This window comes from Rhineura floridana, chromosome 10 (genome assembly GCF_030035675.1).
Source record: "Rhineura floridana isolate rRhiFlo1 chromosome 10, rRhiFlo1.hap2, whole genome shotgun sequence".
In the NCBI taxonomy this organism is placed as follows: domain Eukaryota; kingdom Metazoa; phylum Chordata; class Lepidosauria; order Squamata; family Rhineuridae; genus Rhineura; species Rhineura floridana.
The window spans coordinates 23,277,938-23,299,947 of NC_084489.1; the positions used below are offsets into that span (position 1 = coordinate 23,277,938).

A 22,010-nucleotide genomic window follows, 5' to 3' on the forward strand; every position below is an offset into this window, starting at 1 on the left:
AGGCCGGAGTGGGACATCCTGGCAGTGCAGGTAACCCATTTCCAGGGCCAGAAGGAGGTGAGAGCCTTTCAGAGGCAATGGTTCTGGCGGCCTCTTACTGGACTGTAAGGCCAGATCGGTATGGGGGGTCGGTTTTGTGGTGGCGGGGAGGCCTAAGGAACTCCAGGTACAAACGGTACAGGTGGTCCAGCCTGGGAGGGCCATGGTTATGGACCTGATGGTGAAGGAGGGGGGCAGCAGCAGGCAAGCCGGTACAGAATCAACAACACCTATGCTTCCCCAGCCAGCGAGCAGCTCCAGAAGGAGCTGCTGGGGCTGCTGGTGCACTACCTGGTAACCAGTAGGTATGTCATCTGGGGGGGGCGACTTCAATAGTATCAGCCGGTGGGAAGACAGGGTGGGCTCTGGGAGGATCCAAGAAGGCAGTGGGGAGAGCTGGACGCATATCAGAGCTGCCGATGTCATCTATTTGGGCAGGCTGTGCGAGGTGGCTGGTCTGAGAGATGCAGCCTTGGAGGCAGAAGCCGAGGGCCGAGACAGGCCACAGCACTAGCAGCCACCAGGAGAGGACCTACACCCGCAGAGAAGTGCTCAGTGCAGCTATGGAAGCAGCATAGACTGGATTTATGTGTCAGAAGGCCTGAGCACCTCTGGCAGGCTGAAGGTGCAAACGACAGCCATCTTGGATCATAAGATGGTATATGTCAGAGTGGCACCAAGGGAAGATGCCAGTTGCAAAAGGGGAGAGGATTTTGGCGGCTGGACACCAAGCTCCTCCAAGATGAGCAGATCATGGAAGTGGTGGTGAACAGGTGGAAGGAGGTCAAGAACATGAGGCCATTCTACGGCACAGTTGGGGGCTGGTGGGAGCACCTAAAGGCCAGCCTGAGGCAGTTCTTCCAACAGGTAGAATGAGCCAAGAGGATAGTGTGGAAGGGACAGCAAGTGGTGCTGGAATTGCAGCTGGAGGAGCTCCATATGAGGCTCCAGCAAGGGAGGGAGATGGAGAGGCAGAAGCTGAACGCCATCCAGCAGTGGCTGTGCCAAGCAAGGAAGGAGTGGGTAGAGGTGCTCAGGGTGGAAGCTGTCACAGCAGGAGCTAAGCGACCGAGCATCCCTCTTGAGCACTTCAGGGCCTGGAGAGAGAGGAGGAAGGCAGCCACCATCTGGGGCTTGTGCTGGCTTGGGGGAGAGGAGGGGGGGTGCCAAGCCAGGTCACTGAGTGGGAGCCCCAAGGTATGTTGGGAGTCATGGAGGGTTACTATCAGGAACTCTTTGGGGGCCGAGGTCAGCATGCCCAACGGGATAACAAAGAGGTCAGTGTTTTGGTTGAGAGAGCCTATGACAGTGGGACAGGGAAATCCCACAGAGAAGAGGCATAGACAGCGGTCACCAGAGGTGTGGGAATCCATCCAGGAGGGAAGGTGGGGCAATGCCCCTGGGCCAGACGGGATCCCCTGGGAGTTCTACCACCATTTCCAGGATGCTGTCATCCCCATCCTGACCACTGCATACAACGAGGACATGCAGAGTGGTGAGTTGCTGAGCTCCATGCGGGAGGCCATTCTCACCCTGTTGGCCAAGAAAAGGGACCTCAAGGATATCAGGAACTGGAGGCCAATTTGCCTTTGGAATACAGATAATAAGATCTTGGCCAAGGTTCTGACGAAGAGGTTGATGAAAGAGGTGGGCAATGTGTTATACTGGGGCCAGACCAGCGGGCTCCGGGGGAGGACCATGATGAACTCCCTGTGCACCATCAGGGAGGTGTTGGAGAAGGTGAAGCAAGGCCAATGGCAAGGATACATCATCTCCCTTGACCCATGAATATTTGTGGGTGGTGCTGGAACAGCAGGGGGTACCCGCAGGCCTCATCAAAGTGGTGAGGACTCTTTACCGGGGGGCAGTGGTGAGGCCGAGAGTCAATGGATGGCGGGGGAGGCCTGTCTCAGTCTGCACAGGGGTTCGGCAGGGGTGCCCACTCAGCCCACTGCTGTACGTCTTAAGCCTGGATCCAGTCCTGCAGCACTTGGACAAGTGTCTGCTGGTAAAGGCGCTGGGGAAGATTGGTGAGGAGAGGGTGCAAGAGAAGAGGCGCATCAAAGCCATCGCTCATGCAGATGACCTCACCATCATTATGCAGAGCAGGGAGGAGGGGAAGGCCATCAGGAAGGAGTTCCAGCAGTGCAAGGCGGCCTCAGGGGCCTGCATTAACATCTTGAAGAGCAGAGCCATGGTCGTCAGGATGGAGGCAGAGGACCACCACCACCAGTAGCAGCAGCAGCAGCAGCAGCAGCAAGCAGCAGCAGGACACAGCGGGCGGCATTTGGCCAGGCATCCAGGTGCTCGCTCCCCCAAGGAAAGAGAGGAATGCACAGCTAGAGGAGCAGCAGGAAGCAGAATCTATGGTCAAGATCTTGGGGTCTGGTTTAGCCAGGACACAGAGGCAGCTGTCATGAAGAACTGGGAAGAGAAACTGGTGGAGTTGGAGCAGAGAGCAGGGCAGTAGCAGGAGTGGGCCCTGTCCTACACTCAGAAGATACAGCTGCTGAAGACTTATTGTTGGGATTTTAAGGTTTTAATGTGAATTATATGTTTTTATGTTGTACATCGCCCAGTAAAAAAGGTAAAGGTGTCCCCGCACTTGTAGTGCGAGTCATTTCCGACTCTTAGGGTGACGTCTTGCAATGTTTAATAGGCAGACCGTATATATGGGGTGGGATTGCCAGTTCCATCCCCGGCCTTTCTTTACCCCCCAGCATATGCCGGGTACTCATTTTACCGAGCACAGATGGATGGAAGACTGAGTGGACCTCGACCCCTTTTACCGGAGATTTGACTTCCTCCTTCCGTTGGAATCAAACTCCGGCCGTGAGCAGAGCTTTCAGCTGCGTTACCGCCGCTTACCACTCTGCGCCACAGAGGGTTTGCGCTGCCCAGAGTGGCTGGTAAACCAGCCAGATGGGCGACTAATACATTTAATAAATAATAATAATAATAATAATAATACTGGCTGGGGGCACTCACATTCCTGGTCACAGTCTACCTCCCACCCAAGGGAGTCATGGTCCGGTTCAACAGGGCCGCTTTCAGCTTCTTGTTTGGGGCCCAACGCTGCCTCATTAAGAGGGCATCCACATATCCGGACAGGAAGGGGGGGGCTGGGAATGGTGGCCTTGGAGGCCCACATGGCGGCAGCCTTTCTGGCCTACAATCTCAGCAGGGCAGCAGAGGAGGAAGAGCAGCCAAAGCCACAGGAACAGAGGGGCTCAAGTAGTGGGGGAGAGAGGGTATGGCCCGCCTTGATGGCCGCCTCCTGGAAGAAACATTTGTTCTTGGAGGTAAAGTGGTGGAAGGGAGGGGAGGACATTGACTCCACCTGGAGGTGACAGAAACGGGCAGGAGTCATGCAGGGCCCTTTCCCCTGGCATCTGAAACAAGCATGGAGGTGGGTGATGGTATGGGACATCTCAGCCAGTGTCTTCCACAGCATTTTGATCCTCGGGCTGAAGTGGGTGCAGCAGTGGCACACAGGGTTTTGTTGGGAGGAATGACCCATGCACACAGGGGCAAAGAGAGAGGAGCCTCACGGGGATCAGGGTGGGTGGTGGGTGGCAAGAGGCGGGTAGCCCTGTGCGGTTCAGGGGGTGAGAGGAGGCAAGGAGGAGGGGTCCCAAGGTGGGAGTCATGGCTTGTGTGCCAGGGACATCTGGAGAGGGGCAGAGCTGTGTGGAGGGGCAGGAAGAAGTGGAGGGGGTGGGAAGATGTGGAGGGGGCAGGAGTGTGTAGAGGAGGACATGTCTGTAACAGGGGCATGGTGTTTTGTGTGACTATGTTTTGGGGTTTTGCTTTTTGTTGTTCTAGGTACCAGTGCTATTGCTTGAATAAAGCACTTGGTTTCTTTATCTCTGTTGAATTTCATTCTGTTGTTTTCAGCCCAATGCTCCAGCCTATTAAGATCACTTTGAATTTTGTATCTGTCCTCCAGGGTATTAGCTGTCCCTCCCCATTATATATCATCTTGAAATTTGATAAGCATACCCTGCATCTCCTGATCCAAGTCATTAATAAAAATGTTGAAGAGCATTGGGCCCAGGAGTGAGCCCTGGGGTACCCCGCTTGTTACCTCCCCCCAGTTTGAGAAGGAACCATTGATAAGCACTCTTTGAATACAATTCTGTAGCCATCTATGGATTCAACTAATAGTTGTTGCATCCAACCCACATTTAGCTAGCTCACTAATCATAAGCACACTTCCTTGGAACGAAGTCCCACTGAATGTACAAAGTGGAAGTTCAATTTTTTTAAAATGCAAAAACTTCTATTATTATTGTTGTTATTGTTATTATTATTATTATTAGCAGCAGCATTATTTAGTTTACATACCACTTAATTGCCAAGGTGGCTTCTCATTCAACTTGCTTGTTTTATTTCTCTACTTACTTAATATCTTCCTTTTGTCTACTTCATATTCCTGATAGCTCTGGGGTCTCCCTTTGCATAAAGGTAGTGTTTACAAAACCCCAGGTGCAAAAAGTTTGCATTGAATCTGATGAAGTGGACTGAAGTCCATGAAAGCTTACGCCATAATAAATTTGTTAGTCTTTAAGATGCCATAAAATTCTTTGTTGTTTTTTCTACAAGAGACTAACAGAGTTAGCCTTCTTGAAATTGTATGGTTCAGTTTCTCTAGATACGCTGGCAATTACATGTTGCAATAAGGATTATTTCATAATGCAATGAACATACAGTAACAAATCACACAAAGCTAAATAGGTAGGAATTTAGGAGTTAAGTTTTGCACATTGAAATTTACAGTTGATACAAATTTGTCCAGAGGGAAATATGGAATAATAAAACAGATCGATGTATCATATTGGATCCCAAATTAATTTTAGAAGTGAATTAAGTTTAATGGTTTTTCTTTCACTGCAACATATGCTAATATCCATTGAAATCAATTGAGTGTGACCTTAATGTGAGGAAAGATGAATGACAAAAGTTTATTTTAATCAATTTTTTTCCTACAAGCGACTGCAATTATTCTTCTTTATTTTCTAAGGTTACTAGGGATGTTTTAATAAGATACACTTTGGACTTAAATGCATCACTTCTTAATGTTACATTTTACCTGTTTTATTATGCACCACACACTAACTATACAAAAGCAGCATAAACATATTTGAAATTAAAATATGTTTGTGATAACGCTGTTTTAAAATCAAATATGCTTTATAATTATTAATTTTGCAGACTCCAGAAGTTCAAATACCAATTTTAGAGATGAAGTTATTTGGAAATATGTGCCATTGTAATCAGCAAGATGTTCTTTCAAGGAAAGATGCCTGTGACTAGGGTGCAATGATTGATAGCACAAGCACCGTTTGTTTTTGTGGGTCTTAACTAGCTGAGTACCAATACTTTTATTCCACTAGCGAAAGGAGTGTGTTTAGAGTAGCCCCTTAATTTCCCTGACAGGGCCAGAGAAACAGTGGGATTCTATTCTAACTCTGAGCCTTGCATAGTTAATTCTGTTCCATTGATTGCATTGGGAAATATGAAGAAAACCCAGTTCATCTCTTGCCTTGTCTGCAGCAAAATATAAGGGCAACAGACATGGCCGTTGCTTTGACAGCTGACCTCCCCTTCCACTATCATAAATGAATAGCAATAATGCCCTGTTTACTTGGTTGGACTCTGTGCTCACTTCCCTATCTGTCTAAATCAGGGGTGGGGAAACTTTTTGGCCCAGTGAGCCAGATCTTCTTCTCTCCCCACTCCACAGGCCAACTTTGACAGGTGTGCAGGGTCATCTATCTGTCAGTCATCTGATGTTATGATGATGCCAGGTGACTGATAGGTGGACGATCTTGCCCACCTGTCAAAGTTGACCCACAGGGTGAGGCAAAGCAGCACCAAGCAGAATTGAACTCTCTGCTCACCAGCTGATGAGTGGAGGGTTTGATCCTGCACTCTGTAGGGATCTACCTCACCAGTGTGTTCCCCACAGGGAATATGCTGAAGAAACAGCACCAAGCAGGACTGAGCTCTCCACTCACCAGCTGATGCGTGGAAAGTCCAAGCCTCCTCTTTGTGGAGATCTGCTTTGCCAGCACATTCTCCGCAAGGAATATGCTGGTAAAGCAGCACCAAGCAGGATCGAACCCTTCCCCCATCAGCTGGCATTACCCACTGAGACAGCTGATTGACAAGTGGGTGTGGTTTCAGGAAGATGGCCTCACGGGCCAGGTGGGCCAAGATTGGTTCTCCACTGCTGGTCTAAAATAATACATATTGCTCCCAGATGTGTCGGACTTTAAAAATTATTACTTTTGAGGAGAATGAAGATATTCTGAGAAATCTTGATCAGCTTTTTGATGACTAAAACCAGGTGACTTTATTTCCAAGTTACAATGCAACAATGAAAGGTAGCAAAATAAGGCCAATGACCATAGGGCCAGGGAGAAAACAAAACCCAGTTTTCAGTATTGTTATCAAACTACTGCTAACTTGAGAGAAAAGGCCTGTAATCTTACCTAGAGAGCTGGTATTTAGGATATTCTCCATGTACCTGACCATTGCTTCAACATCACTATCCTGTAGTCAGAAGAAAAAGCACAAAGTGAATGACCTGTTTCAAGAGACCCTGGTCTTGGGAATATTATCATTTGAACAGTATTTCTTACATGTAATCAAAATGTAAGAGTGTCATCATGCACCCTATTGCTACGTCACAATCTTGGATTTGTTTGAAGTCAGGGCACGGCCCCTTCGGAGGATTTGCAATGCCTCATTAAAATCCTGGATTTGTATGAGGAGCAAAAGAGAAGGCATGTTGCACAGCAGCAGTGGCCATGAAATGGGAGCAAAAAGGGAGGGACACTGACAGGAGAAAAGTGGTAGTTTAAAACAAGAGAGGTCTGAATAGATTGGCAAGGGGGGAAGATTGAGGGTGTTTTTTTTTTTTAAGTTTTAACAAGGTTCTCACCGATGCCTATGGGAAGACCGCAAGAAGGACCTGAGCACAACAGCATTCTCCCCTCCTGCCGTTTTCAGAAACTGATATTCAGAAGCATGCTGCCTCCAACCACAGCCATTGTGGCTAGTAGCCATTGATAGCCTTATCCTCCATGAATTTGTCTAATCAATCAATTTAAGAACACAACAACATAGGGATCGCCATGCTCAGCCCAAGGATACCTCTGCTCATTCTATTATCATATTTTATCATACCATATGCCATGGTCTTGATAATTTACATTTCCTGTGCTGTTAGTCAATTTGACTTTGCCTAGTGGAAGAAGAAATATTTTTTTTAAAAGAAAATTAAAATAATTTAATCACTTGAAATTCCATTTATTTCAGTGGGAGAGGAGTAAGAATTTGTTTAACTTTTCTAAAATGAATTTTTGAAATCAATTAGATCTCAAAATGCAGAAATTAAGCTGAATTGTGGCAATCTCTGCATCTTTAATATCTATCAGTCAATCCTGAAATATATCAAATCATGCTGAGCTGAGAAGAAAAGGGTTCAGTTAATGAGACCAAAGCTTTTCCTGACACCATATAGAATTGATAATTTCCACTTCCAGTTGCCAGATGGAATTGTTAATTTATTCTTTTTTACATATTTCTCAGAATAAAAATGTATTTGCTCTCACCAATTCAGTATCTATTTTAGTTAAAGCAAATGTGTACTTTAAAAAGCAGTTGAATATATTGGTGAGATGGTACAACTATGTGATTCGTATGTATATTATATGCATACTCTGAAGAAAAGTCTGAAAAACTCTGTAGAAAAATCAACATTTGCACATTAGAACAAGATTTGTGCAAAGGTTCCTAGTGAATTTTATCCTTGGATTTCAGAATGAACAGATAATTTAATAAGCCTTGACCTTTATCTTTATACATGTTATATCACTTACTGCTATTATTACTATTACTACTACTACTACTATTACTATTATTTCTAGATCACTCTTCATCTGATAGTCACAGGGCAATATACAACACTGCATAAAATCTTACAAAAAATAAAAAATGCATGCAATATTAAAACATCATAAAACATATTATGCAGCAGAACCTCAGCTCCATTTAGCCATTTGCCAGTCCTGGGGGAGAAGAAAGGAGGATATGGTCTAGGCTGGCAAACTTGCTTTGAATCCTTGTCCACTGATAGAGAAGGAGTTCATGACTGCATTATGCCTCTATGTATCCAGAGCAGGTGCTCATCCTGTCCACTGGTTAGATCACCATTGTCTGACTGCTCTAGGTAGTAAATGTGTCTTTCCGCACCAATACTATTTCTACCGTTCACCCAAAAACCTTGTTCTCCCCTGCTCTTATTAACACTGTCCATTATTGCCAATTTGGTTCAAGCAGAAATCAGGGCTTAATATTTTTAAAGGCCTTTTTACACAGTCATGAAAACTGATCTGAACTCCTTTCAGCTTCCAAAAGATGAAACAGAAGCTGACGTGAACAAAAGAAAGATCATCAACCTCAAGAAAGATCAGGAACTCTCAATTCCCCACACTTCCACTCAATTCCGGGTAAATAGCCATGTCTAAATTGTGATGATGTAAAGAGCACATTTGCCAAAAATATTAAATTCATCTAGCCTGTCTCATCACTGACAAGAATTTTTGGGCCGCGCCACGGTGTTTTTAGAAGACTGAAAACTAGGGCTTGTTCAATGGTGAGGAACAGAGATTTAGAAGGAAAAGCTCAAAGATGCTGATGTGACAGAAAGGTGATGAGAGTGTCTTGTTTTATTGATACGGGTATGCTCTCGTCTGATTGTATAACTGCTTCAGCCATTAATGACAACAAAATTTATGTCTGTGCACTGGGTGGAAAACTAACAGGCACAAATAGCGGAATCAAATTCTGACAGAGGTGTCAATAAAACTGCTTCTATTTCCTCCAGCCCTAATTTTCCTTGTCACAGAAATATGAACCACAAAGACATGACAAAATGTGAACCACGAAGGCATAACAAAATGTCACTCTGCCCAAACGTCATTGCCAGTCCTGAGCTTGCTCTGCATTGTGCAAAATTCTGTTTATATCAGATTTCTTTGAAAATACTGAATAGCAGTCAACCTGTCCAAAATACTATTGATTGTCACACTTAATGAATTGGTTTGCGTTCTATATAGAAGTCAAAGGATAACTTGGGATTAGACATGGGAAAAAATACAAGTAGTACTGATGAAAGTGAACAGTCATATACAGTATATTGTGCAGCCTATATCAGAGAGTTTTCAATATGTAATTTAATCTATGCAGTCCTAACAATCTAATATTATTCTACAAAATCACCTTTTGTTTGATTAGGGCTGGATAGCCAGGATGACAAGCTACACTCAGATCTAGGGTCTGATCTCAGTGCAGCATTCCCCTCTCCCCCTTTGTACTTTGGAAATGATTAAAGCATATTAAGGGGGAAACTAATCTGTTTTAAATTATCTTAAAAAACAAAAGGAGAATCTGCTACCAGTGGTTCATAAGCTTCATGCTGAAATAACATCCACTGTATTTGCCCATAACACTAAGCCATAAACTATGGTTTACTAAGCCATCCTGTTCATGAGCTGTGTGCTGGTGCATGCAGCCTGAGTGCATGCACTTAGCCCCCCTCCCTTTATGTGAGTGGGTAAACCAGGGATGGGGAAATGTTCAGCAACTTCTGAAGAGTCAACAACTCCCATAATCTCTGACTATTGTCTACACTGGCTGGGAGTTGGAATCCAGCAGCATCTGGAGGGGCACAGGTTAGTCACTACTGGGGAAAATAAACCATGAAGCAAATAGCGTTCTATGACATCCAAATGCAGGATGTTTGTTGGTTTCATCCTAACAAACTGTGATTGCTAGCTGTATATCACAGTTTGTTGATGGCTTAGCAATCATGGTTTGTTAGAATGAAACAAACCATCTTTTTGGGTTTGGACATAACATTAAGCTATCTGCTTTATGGTTTGTTTACCTGCTCACACAAATGAAGTTGGAACACACAGTTCATGCACAGTATGGCTTACTAAACCATAGCTTACGGCTTAGTATTATATGTGAACATGGGCATTGACTCTTATCTATTTCAAACATGTTAATACAATAAAAAACACTGTATTGTTATACAGTAATTATTTCAAGGTAAAACAAAACAAAACAAACTCCACTCATATACCTTTTCTTGGCACCTTGTCCATGATTTGGTATTATAAGACGAAACAGGCGTTTAGTAACCTCAAAGCATCAAACAGACTTCACATGTTAAAACAATTATGTTTTAGTACAAAATGTGGAAAGGTTCAGCATAGTGTTGTAATCCAGCTGTCTATACTGGAAGAGGATGCACAATCATCTATGGCGAAATGGTGCCTACTTGAGGAAGTGACATTACTCTCTGCACTCTTGATTTGCCAGTGTACTGATATGCAAGTAGTGTAGACATACTATTAGTGGGCTCTTTCAAAAAGATTATGTAACTTTCTTTGCTTGCATTTCTTAATTATAAAAGTTTGTCCCCTATGTTCAGCAGCTAACTGAAGATTGAGTATATACCTGCCAGTTTGTTTTACGCACAGTCTGTGATGTTATCATTTCTTCTTCCTCCTCCTCTTCCTCTTCCTCACTTGTTTCTGAGCATGAATCGAACGCATCATTATAATACTCTTCTGCAATGACTGGGTCTTCTGGGATCTCTGTAACAAAATAGAAACAATCCATGAATTTAATCTCCCTCAAAAAAAATTTAAATTACAGGGGAGTCCAAGTTTCTAATGAAAAATTTATAACATAAAAATATTAGAGGAGGAATATATGAGTTTGCTTTGAGGTTCTACCAGGGGAGTGCAGCTATAATGTGCCCTAGACCAAAAAATGGCACACACCTCCTATATGGGATGGCTGTCCTCTTCCACTGAGTATGAAACACACATGGAGTGGTGAGGGAGGGAGGGGGACAGCTGCCTCGCCAGCTGCCTCGCCAGCCAGGTCAGTCAAATGAACTCTGGCAATCAGTGGGGTGAAGATGTCGCACCAGATCACCTTCACATTGAGGAGGCATATATGAGTTTAACATTGTACATCTTCAGTGACATAAACAAAACCATATGCTGAAAGTGTGACTTTCAAGTGGCTGCCATGCAATAATCTTGAAATTATTTGCTTGTGACAAGACTTCAAAAGAAGGTATGATCTGTGTCCTATGGTACCTGCAGATTTGTGGGGGTTTTTTAGGTATGTTTCTGACCTCTGACTGCAACAAGTTTTGACAAACAGTGGAGTGTAGCACTACAGCTACTCAGTTTCACTGAGCGATCAGTTGCACACACCAAAATCACAGCAAGCATCCCAATTCAGAGCAAATAAGGTGATGAGAAAGTTAGAATACTTGATCACAGCAAACAATGAGTTGTTGGAATCATGTCTAGCATCAACACCCAGGATAGGCAACTGCCAATGGCCCATGGGTGCTGATGTCTCTTCTAGATGGAGTCCACCTTTCCACTCATCCCCTGGCTTAGCTTTGACCTAGTAGCAGATGATTGCATGGCACCCATCACTTTAAATTCCACACAATGTCCTAGAACAACACTATATTTCTGTACTGTAGGAAATTGTAAATAGGGGGTGGCTCACAGCAGTAAGCCTACTTGGGAGGAGCACTGTTGTAGCTGGGCAGTAATATTACGGAGCCCTTCAGAGGGCACTTTGCTTGGAGTTCCCTCAGATCTAAAAACACTCATTTTTGGAACTGCAATAGTGGAACCAAAACAGAGTTATTAACATTAGATTACTGATAAGAATATTATTCTGGTCAAGAAACATCAAGTGCAATGAACTTAGAATATAATGCTGAGGTTTTTATTCAACATTTTACAAGTTAAATCATTTTGCAAAGAGTGAAACTCTGTGGAAAAAACAATGAAATGTGAAATATCAAAATGTGGGCTTGCCAAATTTCCAACTGCCTCCTTTAGATACCACAATCTTTTATGTCTTCTGCAGTTTTTCCTTAGTGAAATAAGCAGTTGTTGAAAAAATAGTTTTAATTTGCTCCTTCCATGGAGTTCATTAATTAGCATATTAATGCACCACTCTGAATTTTGTGTGCATTTATGTAGCATGCAATGAACGACAGTGCAATCCTATGCATGTTTACTCAGAAGTAAGTCCCACTGGGCCTCACCCACTAGCCAGTGTGTTTAGGATTGCAGCCTCAGTTCATCTATTTAAAACGAAAACCATAAGCCATTGTGACCATACAAGAACAGAATTTTGCTACATGTTAGCAAGTCTATAATGAACAAAAAAAAGCAGAACACATCTTTCCCTTGTAGCAGTTTTTACATCTAATTCCAAATCCTTTGCATGGATAGACTTGCTTGTAAATGTCAACGAAGGTATTCGGGTCGCCAGGCTCAGGGCCCGAGACTGATCCTGTATCTTTAGGAGAAGAGAAGGTCAGCCAAGTGCAGGTGTTCTTGCAACACTGTAATGGGAAAAACCACAAGGTGGAATTCTCCCATCCCCCTGCACAACTTTTAAAGATACAGAAGACCTCTTGGTTGTAACAAAACTTACTTCAGAAGAGGGCCATGGTGTTTGACTGCTTTAGTTTAAGCAGGAATGAATATAGGTTTTAGGAATTATCCATGTCAAAAGTTAAGCACAGTCAATCAGCAAAATTACAGTAGGAACAGTACATAGTGCATTCAAAGCTGCATAAAGTATGTCTCAAACTGTTTCATCTCATACAGGTCCTTGGAATTATAAGAAACTGCAATTCCTCCCATTTCTGCAACACTGAAGCTTGACCTGAATTACTGATTGATCTTCAGGAATAAAAGCAGATAGCAGCACAATCCCATTCATGTTTACACGGATAAGTCCCACCATGCTCAATGGTGTTTACTTCCCAAGTAAGTCTGTCTAGGGTTACAGCTTAAATAACATTTTTATAGAAAGCAACCAGAAAATTGGGTTAAGCCACAAGCACCACTGCAGTGTTTGAAGAGTACTAAATGACACATAGTCAAAGTAAGATAGTCGTGCTTTAGTACCATTGAAATCAATGGGAATTAATTTAGCCATGACTTGCTTGTTCCATTGTTTCCAAGCATGTTGTCAAGAAACCATGGCTAACTTCTTCTGGAACCAACCCATTTACTTAAAGTAGGAATACACAACAAAAATATGCAACTGTTAAGAATGTGGGAATATCACTATATCAACATGTTAACAGTTATAGTCTCATCAAAGCCAGCACATTTTATATTCCATGGTGTTGCATTTAAAACTCTGTCAGTGGGCCAAATTCAACTTGGGTTTGAGTAATATTAAAATCCACTGAGACAGCTGTAAGGAGTTTTGCCACTCATGCTTTTCTTCCCCTTTTCAATAACAGCTTATTGACCTTACATAAAATTAGTTCATCAGTATACTATGCACTATTTGCTCATTCATTTTGAAGTGTAGTTTTGGTCTAACATAATTAATGGTAAAAAAGGGACTGTCATCTTTCTCATTCTATCTACAACTTATTGATGAATTCCTACTTAAGCCAGTGTAGAAATCTCGGGGAGAGACAGGGATCCCAGAACATAAAAAGTGCAAGCTATGTTTTCTGAAATAAAATTAGGCCCTAGTGCACCCTAATGGTTGGCCTCACATCACCAGTGATCATGTACTCACTACTTTCAATTCAATATCATGAATCTTGTCCTATGCACCATGGGGTGGAACTAGCCATCACATTCTATTCCTCATGTTGTCATTTACTCTGGCAGCAAGCCTTTCTATTTGAACCCAAAAATATTTTGCAAGAGGATTAGCATAAACCGCTTGGCCAGAGCATGAAAACAAGAGTCAGGGATCTGGAATCAAATTGCTGTACAGCCTCAATTTTCTTTTCTTTTTAAACACAGAAAGTGGCATAGCATCCCAAGTTTGCCTGGAGGAAAGACCATGTAAAATACTCTGCACATTAAGAAGTTTTAGACAATTAGAAGAACAGCCTATTTTGAATTGAATTATGATGAAATAATTAGGTTAATGAGCAGTTTATACCCAATAAAATAGTGTCCCTGTACAACAGCAGTGGGGATTCTCTGGCCTCTGGGCATAACTGGCCCATTTTGACCAAGCCATGCCCACTTGTGTGGCATGTAAAGGCACAGCTCAGCTGAAAGGGGGTCACAGCTGTAAACCCTTGTGCAAATCACTGTGGACTTGGCTTCGCCAGGTCCAATGAGCAGCTGATCATTGTGGCTTGCAAAGTGCTGTGCACAGCACTTCACAAACCCCAAAGATCAGCTGATTCTTGGGACTTGCAGAGCACTGTGCACCTGGCTTAGCAAACTTTGATGATCAACTGGTTGTTGGGTCTTACCGAGTCCTGTGCACAGCTCTTTGCAAGCTCCAATGATCAACTAATAGTTGGAGCTTGCAACTAATAGTTGGAGCTTGCAACTAATAGTTGGAGCTTGCACAGCGCTTCACAAGCCTTGGGCACTCATCAGCTGATCGTTGGCGCTTTGCAGGCCATACTTTTGGACATGGATGTGAAAGTGAAAACAGGTGTGCAAAGCACTGTTGCAGAATAAAAATAGCTTCAAAATGGAGTGGGAAGGTGAAAAGGGAGCTTAGTAATTGCATGGGGTGGGAAGAGGAAGCTCTAGGGGGGTTAATGTGGGGGAAGTGGTTCAGGTTGGTGAGAGCGAGCAAGGGCACAGCCCCTTGTGTATGTGTGTGTGTAAAGAAATTTCAAAATTTATGCAAATTTGTTTCCTATGGGCCTGTGCTCTGAATCTTTTAAGTACCTAACGATGCTCCTTTTTTAGCTGAAATCCACACTGAAGCAACCATAAGTGTTAAAATTAGCATTGGAAATATACAAATAATATATGCAATTATTGTAATGTACTTTACTATTTTGGTATTATAATAAACTCAGAGGCTTGTCAGATGTAACACATTGCAATACATTTATTAAGGAAATGATTTTGAATATTGTAGCCAGTAGAGTATACAATAATGGAACAAAAAAATGTAGGACTGAGAATTTAGGGAACTAATGCTCAGTGACTGACAAAGGTGAGAGATTAAACTTTAAAAATAGAAAAGAAATGAAACAAAGGAAAAAAGAATGATCTGGCAATGATCTTGGCAGAATTCCTAAAAGCTTGTGAAAGGAGACAAGTATGTTAATGCAGTGTTGAAATTGGGGGGGATGTGGAGGTGGGGGAAGCCCTTAACAAAATCCATAAGTGCCAGCATTAACTCATCCCAATTTTAGAAACACAGACCCTCTGCAGCCTTCTAATAACTGCAGCTAAGTTGGCTGACACCAAAGTATGTGAGCCAAGCCTCCTTTGTTTCCACGGTAATTTTAACACAATATATTTATAACAGCATCTGCAAACATGGGCAAATATATATACTCCACATACAGTATGTGTATATGATACGATTCTTCTGAGAAAATATCTTGCACCTTTGCTCACCCATAATGTCAGATAGGAACTATGTATTTCAAGTTAAGCAGTTCAATAATGTTCCCTTCTAACAGTGTAGGGAACCAATCACGAATCATGACATGCTTACATTTCCCACTGCCACAGTTGAGAGCCAACAACCTAGGATCAACAACAGGAGCCAACCAGAAACGATAGATGGGAGCTGGTGCTATTATAGTTCTCCTCATCCCAGAAGAGTGTAACTACCTTCAGAACCTACTTGAATCCCCACATTGGAAAGGAAGGTGGTGGAGGATCTCGCAGAGCAACCAGCTTCTGAACTGTATCCTGCGTTTCAATGCAAGTACTGTTCTGAACTGTATGACATACTTTCTTTAGTGGTGCAATATCATAAATCTTGATGTTACAAAATACTTACAGCGACATGAATTTATTTATTATTACATTTGTATCCTACCTTTTCTCTAAGGAGCTTAAGGTGGCACACATGGTTCTTCCCCTCCACATTGTATCCTCATAACAATCTAGTGAAGTGGATTAGGCTAAGAGACAGTGACTGTTCCAAGGTCACTCAGTGAAGTTCCTCATCTCTGCTTCAGATGGTGTGCAACCCTATCCATAAGAATTAACTGACCTAATATCTGGACACAGGAACCACTCATTTAGATTACTGGCCCACATCCAGCCCACCACTGAGTCCAGGCACCAGTAAAGGGTTTATATGGCCACACCTGATCCAGGTGTTATGAGAAACAGAGCATCTTCAGCATACCAATGGCACCTTGCTCCAAATCCCTTCTCTTCATGATCACTCCCAGAGGCTTCAGGTAGATGGTAAATAGCACTGGATACAAAATAGTGCCCTGTAGCACTCTATTGCACAAATGCCATTGAGCCAAAGAGTACTCATCTAAAGTTATTCTCTGATGCTTAGGCAGGAACTGACATAGTTAGTACAGGACTAAATTCTATAGTTATTAGTTCTGTGTTAAATAGGGGCCTGAAAACATACACAATAAAACATAAGATTAAAAAGAACAGTACAATCTAGTCATAAAGCATATTTTAATCCTTAAAATTGTAGTGGTTGGACTACGAACTGGGAGACCAGGGTTTGAATCCCCACAGAGCCATGAAGCTCACTGGCTGACCTTGGGCTGGTCACTGTCTCTCAGCCTCATGAAAACCCTATTCATAGGGACGCCATAAGTCGGAATCGACTTGAAGGCAGTACATTTACATTTTAATCCTTAAAATTTAAACCCAGTATTTGAGAATTATCAAGGAACTATGCAAATATGTTATCTTAGTTTGTAGCTTCATCATGGTAGAGGTCACTACCAGTGAGAAGGTTCATCAATCTAAACCAGTATGAGTTCCTATGCTTTTCTGGTACACAATAAAATATTATTGTGACCTTAAAATTACTGATTTCCAGTCCATAGATAGACATGCATATTTCCACTCAAAGTTAAATAGAGATTATACATGGACTCTCTATATTTGCATTCACAGATTGATAAATATATTTTAATTGCCTCTCTCTTGTTTACTATGTGTTTTCAACTGTGAAATTGTTATAATATAAACCAGCCCACTCAGCAAAATGTAAGTGTACATGGTTTTGCATTGTTATCACAAAATCCATTTTGTCACACTGATAAGTCATTTTGTTGAAAATTAAAATGATTAGATACTGCTTGATTAGTCCAAAAAGTAAATGTTATAGCTAATTTTATTTTGTGATTACTATCAGCAGAGTACCACATATATCAAGTATATTCCCCTCCATATCTACTAGAAACATAATTCCAGTTTGATCATCCTAAAAATACAGATTAGATGTCAAAAGAAGTATATCCCTAGTATGAAGGATATATCCTATTGGTCCTGGGCAGCAAGGTCACATTTGCGGCCCTATCCCTAGCATCAGGCATGCTGCCTGTCCTGCCTTTAGATGCAGGTATAGGGTAGGTGGGCGTAGGGTGGCCAAAATGGCCTCATGGGCCAGTTGGCAGGCCTAATTGGGCATGTGGGTTCCCCACTGCTGCTCTAGATGTATCTGCATTAGCAAAGAAAAAGCCTATGTGCAATCAGCTACTCATGCATAGGCTCGTTCTTAGCAGACCGCCACACTAATGTAGAATGTCTAAAAGCAGGCCAGGCAGCGTTGAATGATGTTATGTGTTAGCTGCCCAATAACTAACATAATCTGGATGGCGTACAGCATATAAGAAAAACAAAACCATAAACATTTTTTTTTAAAAATCTAAAAGCAGCATCAAAACAATCCATAAAAAGAAGAGACATTTTTTGCCTCAGGTGTCAAAATAACTTCACCAGCCTATGGGTGTTATTGGGTGTGGGTGCCCTTTCCTTCAAGCAGCAACATGCCTTAGGTCAGCCAGTCCTATGCTCTCCATGCTAAATAGCTACTCCATAGTGAACAGCAATTGCGGTCAGTAGAACCCCATTTCAGACATTTTCAGTAACTAATTCCCTTTACGTTTCCCTCCCCTCTGAAAACAGGCCCCTCCCTGAGCATGGTGACCACTGCTGAAAGAAAACCAGGCGTCCTTCATTATAATTAACATACTAGTCTCTCATGGTTGAGTTTTATCAACACATCTGTGACTGAGGCTGTTAAGATGCTTCCAAGTGAGCTAAAAGCTCATTTTCCTCCTTCTTTAGGTGAGTTCTAAACTCTTTGCTGTGCCAGGATGCTGGCTTTGGGTAAAATATGTGCACAAAGCTACTGAAGTGTACAGAAAGAAATGACAGCTCTTCAAGGTGAACTGGCAGTCACAAAGCACTCTTGCTTAGCAATAGATAGCTGAACAGTCGGATTCTGCAGTCATACTTTGCCTCGGTTTCTGTCTCAGGGGTCTCAGATTGTTCAGCAGTTCTTTTAGTTCTTTTGTGAAAAGAATAAATCTCCATAACTCTTCTGGATGATGTAGTAAGGAATTAAATCGCCCACAGCTAGCATAAAGCTGCTTCTCATTTTTAAAATATTCAATCTTTCTACTGGAATTTATTAATCTAGTAAATGAACTTTAGTGCATGTCAACAAAGGCTTTGCATAAAATCTCACATCTAGCCCATATAGATAGTCGTATCCCTTAACAGAATATAATGTATATTTACAATATCTGTAAAGTCCACAATAATTAAAATCCACATTTCAGTATGATGCACCAATATATCATCAAAAACTAATATCACCCATTCTATTTATTCTATACTAGTACAGGAATATCCCGCATTAGCATATGCAATGGGACCGGAGCGTGTATGTAAAGTGAAAATGTACTTAAAATGAAGTACCACTTTTTTTCCAACTTATCGATGTGTGTACTGCACTGCAATCGTCATATACGGGCATAACTGATGTAAATAACGCATTTATAACTAAAATAAACATAAAATAAAATAAGCTTCATATCTAAGGTGATAGATTTATGACTTTTCTTTGTATCTGCCATTATGTACTGTACGTAATACTGTACAGTACTGTACTGAAGGCAAGGGAAATGCACACCCCACACACCAATGCACCCCACACACACACACACACAAGCCAGCAGTGGCAAAAGCCAGAACTAATGATAGGCTGAGAGAGAAAAGTATTCAATTAAAGCAGGGAAGGAAGATGGGACAATGGAGAGGTATAAAATGAAATCGGGGATCTAAAGAATTTTTTATTTTTTTATCACAATCAATTAAAGCAGGAAAGGAAGATGGGACAATAGGTATAAAACAAAATCAGGGGGATCTACAGTACTGTAAAGAGCATGAGGTGCCCCACACACACACACACACACTGCTGCCATCGACCTAGGATGGGGCAGGCAGAGCTCCGATCGCAGTACAGTACAGTACTGTACTGTAGTTAAGAATTTAACAATTTAAATATTTACTGAAAACAAGGATGAAGCAGACCAGACGAGAAAGGACAGTCGCTCAGAGTCGCTGTAAATGCTTTGGGAGACGACGCTTTGCAACACACGTGGCACATGGAACGCAAGTTCAGGCATTCCGTCAGTGTCCGTTATTGCGAAGTGCATGTATGTTAAGTGGAGCATGGTGGAGTCGGAGAATGTCTGTTATAGCGAGTGTCTGTTAAAAGAGTGTCTGTTATTCAGGGTATTCCTGTATTTCAGATAAAGCAAATCTACCCTTGTTTCAATACATGGCATTCCTACTTCAGGTCTAAGAAAACTAAAAGGTGTCTAGTTTTTTTGATGTACTCATGTTCTTGTATGTTTTGCTTTTGTACGTCGCTCAGAGTGGCTGGATAACCAGCCAGATGGGTGACTAATAAATCGAATAAATAAATAAATAAAACAGCAATCTTTGTTACTGAGAAGCTCAAGTCAGTTGGAACTCTGCACATGCGCTGGAATTACATATTTATTTTGGCTCTGAGCAATGTGATGTCAATGTAAAGAAATCAGAGAAAACTATGGTAGTTCAGCTAAGTGTACCCCTAATAGCTCCAATGGTTCCCATCAAACATATTCTTCATAACAGATGCTGTACAAGGGAATTCCCCTGCAACAACCAATATGCATAATAATGACATGTGCAAGCCTAAATTAGTCCTTGTAATCCTTACCACACCTAATGCAAGTGGACACCCTTATTTTGCACTAATTAATCCTAAAACAGTATCAATATGGGATCCTCCGGCAAACATATTCCACTGGTAATTGGATTAAATCTAAATTTACATTTCCTGGGAAACATCTCCACCTTTCCTCACAAGAGACACCTCAGTCACTTGGCCACAAGTTCCAATTGTCCAGAAATCTTTTGTGACCATTCTGTCACTGTACAATGGGAAACTTGTATTGATATACCTGTAATGACTCAGTACTTGAGTTAATTAACATTTAAATTTTAATTCCATCTAGCCCTGTCCTTAACAAGATCATCCTTCATGTTAGAGCTTCCTGCCAGGAAGACATTTTTAAAATAACTGGACACCTCTCAGTCTCCACTTTGTTTAGTCCTCTGTCTAGGAGGCTGCTCCACCAATTCAGTTTGCTGTGGAGACAGTATCATGGCTCACTTTTCTGCTACATGCCACTCTTTTCAGGCCTGCTCTCACAAGCTGAAGCAAGATCCCTTCTTCAGCTAAGCTGGATATAACATTCCATAACATTGTCTCCTCTCCCTGTGTTCCTGCTTCTCAACCATGTTTGTTGTTTTTCTCTAGGATTAGCCAGGATTCGTATGGGAAGCAGAAGCTAATGGCATCCCAAAACAAAAGTCTTTTCTGTTTTTGAACCATATTTGGAGGGTTCTAAGAAATTCAAGGTGGTGAGTGGACTTCACTCAAGGATGACCTATGAAGACTAGTCTGCCTTCAGCCACGCCATCACCACCTGGGCCTAGAAACCAGTTTTCTGGCTGTTGATTGGCAGCTCCCTAATTTTATTGCCTCTGAATCCTCAAGTACGCCAAACCCCAATCATCTGCATTTGCAGTTGTCCTCCAAGTACATTTAGACCTTCACTGCATTCCTCCAGGTTCCCTATCACCCTCCTGTATTACATATAAAGCATATTTCCACCTAGGGGTGGAAGGATCTGTCACTTTTGGTTCTCTGTTTCTAATTTTTCCAATCTTAAATCCAGTTCTTCACATTTCTCCATAACTTTATTTTTTTATCCTCATGAAAAATTTTCAGCATTTTAGTGTAAGGGTGCTTTCATACTGCATTTTATTCCGTTATTCTGACAATTTCTTACCTAGTAATTTGCACATTATATTTGAGCTTTCACATGACATACTGGGTAGCTCCGGAATTCTGGTAGAATGTAGTGCAAGTGTTGTTGGCATGAGGCCTAGTAGTTTTCCATCAAGTCTGAAAGTTTTGAAAGTTAAGAGGAGTTATGTCTTTGCCCAGTCTGGGAACGGACAGTGAAGGCCGTTGTTATGGTAACCATCAAGATATAGACTGGGAAAGTTCTAACAGAGTCTGTGAGTTGTGTCCTTCTGCATCATGCCTCTGACCTGAGAGGCTGTCTTACTTTTGCTTTCGGAGAGAAATGTGCTGTAGAGCTAGAGGGGGGGGGGAAACTGCTGAAAAGCCTTAATGTCTTAATAAAGACTCTTAACATGCTCTAATGCTCTGAAGAAGTTTCTTGCTCAACTTAACTCCAACGTAATGTATGCTGTTTCACACAACAACGCACACACGCCAACAGGGGTCCTGGGCCCAGATCCACAGTGCATTACACGGGAGTAAGTTGCTGGTCTGAATGGCAGATGGAGTTCCAGAGAGGGCAGCTTGATTGATTGAACCAGACGGAGGTGAGCAACATGGCTGTAAACCTGTCTGGGGGAGGCTTGCCGATGGAACGGCTTAATGAAAAGAATTATGGCAGCTGGAAGCCGAGAATGCGGGCTTTGCTAGTAAAAGAAGATTTATGGGAAGCTATTGAAGGTACACCCCCTGCACCCCTTACAGCGGCTTGGACTAGGAACGATGAGCGAGCTCAAGCTTTT

The 22,010-nt window shown here is 42.3% G+C and overlaps 1 protein-coding gene across 6 annotated transcripts in view; it reads right to left on the minus strand.

Moving 5' to 3' along the window:
- The window catches only part of NEK11 (NIMA related kinase 11), a 168,506-nt gene that overhangs the window by 30,672 nt on the left and 115,824 nt on the right, over nt 1-22,010 (minus strand). For 2 of the 6 annotated variants that reach the window (XM_061586551.1, XM_061586549.1), the window contains exons 13-14: nt 10,597-10,715; nt 6,537-6,597 (exon numbers count right to left, since the gene is read on the minus strand). In XM_061586551.1, coding sequence (XP_061442535.1) covers nt 6,537-6,597; nt 10,597-10,715 — 180 coding nt within the window. Of the gene's footprint in view, nt 1-6,536; nt 6,598-10,575; nt 10,716-22,010 lie in introns of all 6 variants that reach the window. The other 4 variants (XM_061586550.1, XM_061586548.1, XM_061586553.1 and 1 more) reach the window with 2 other exon arrangements.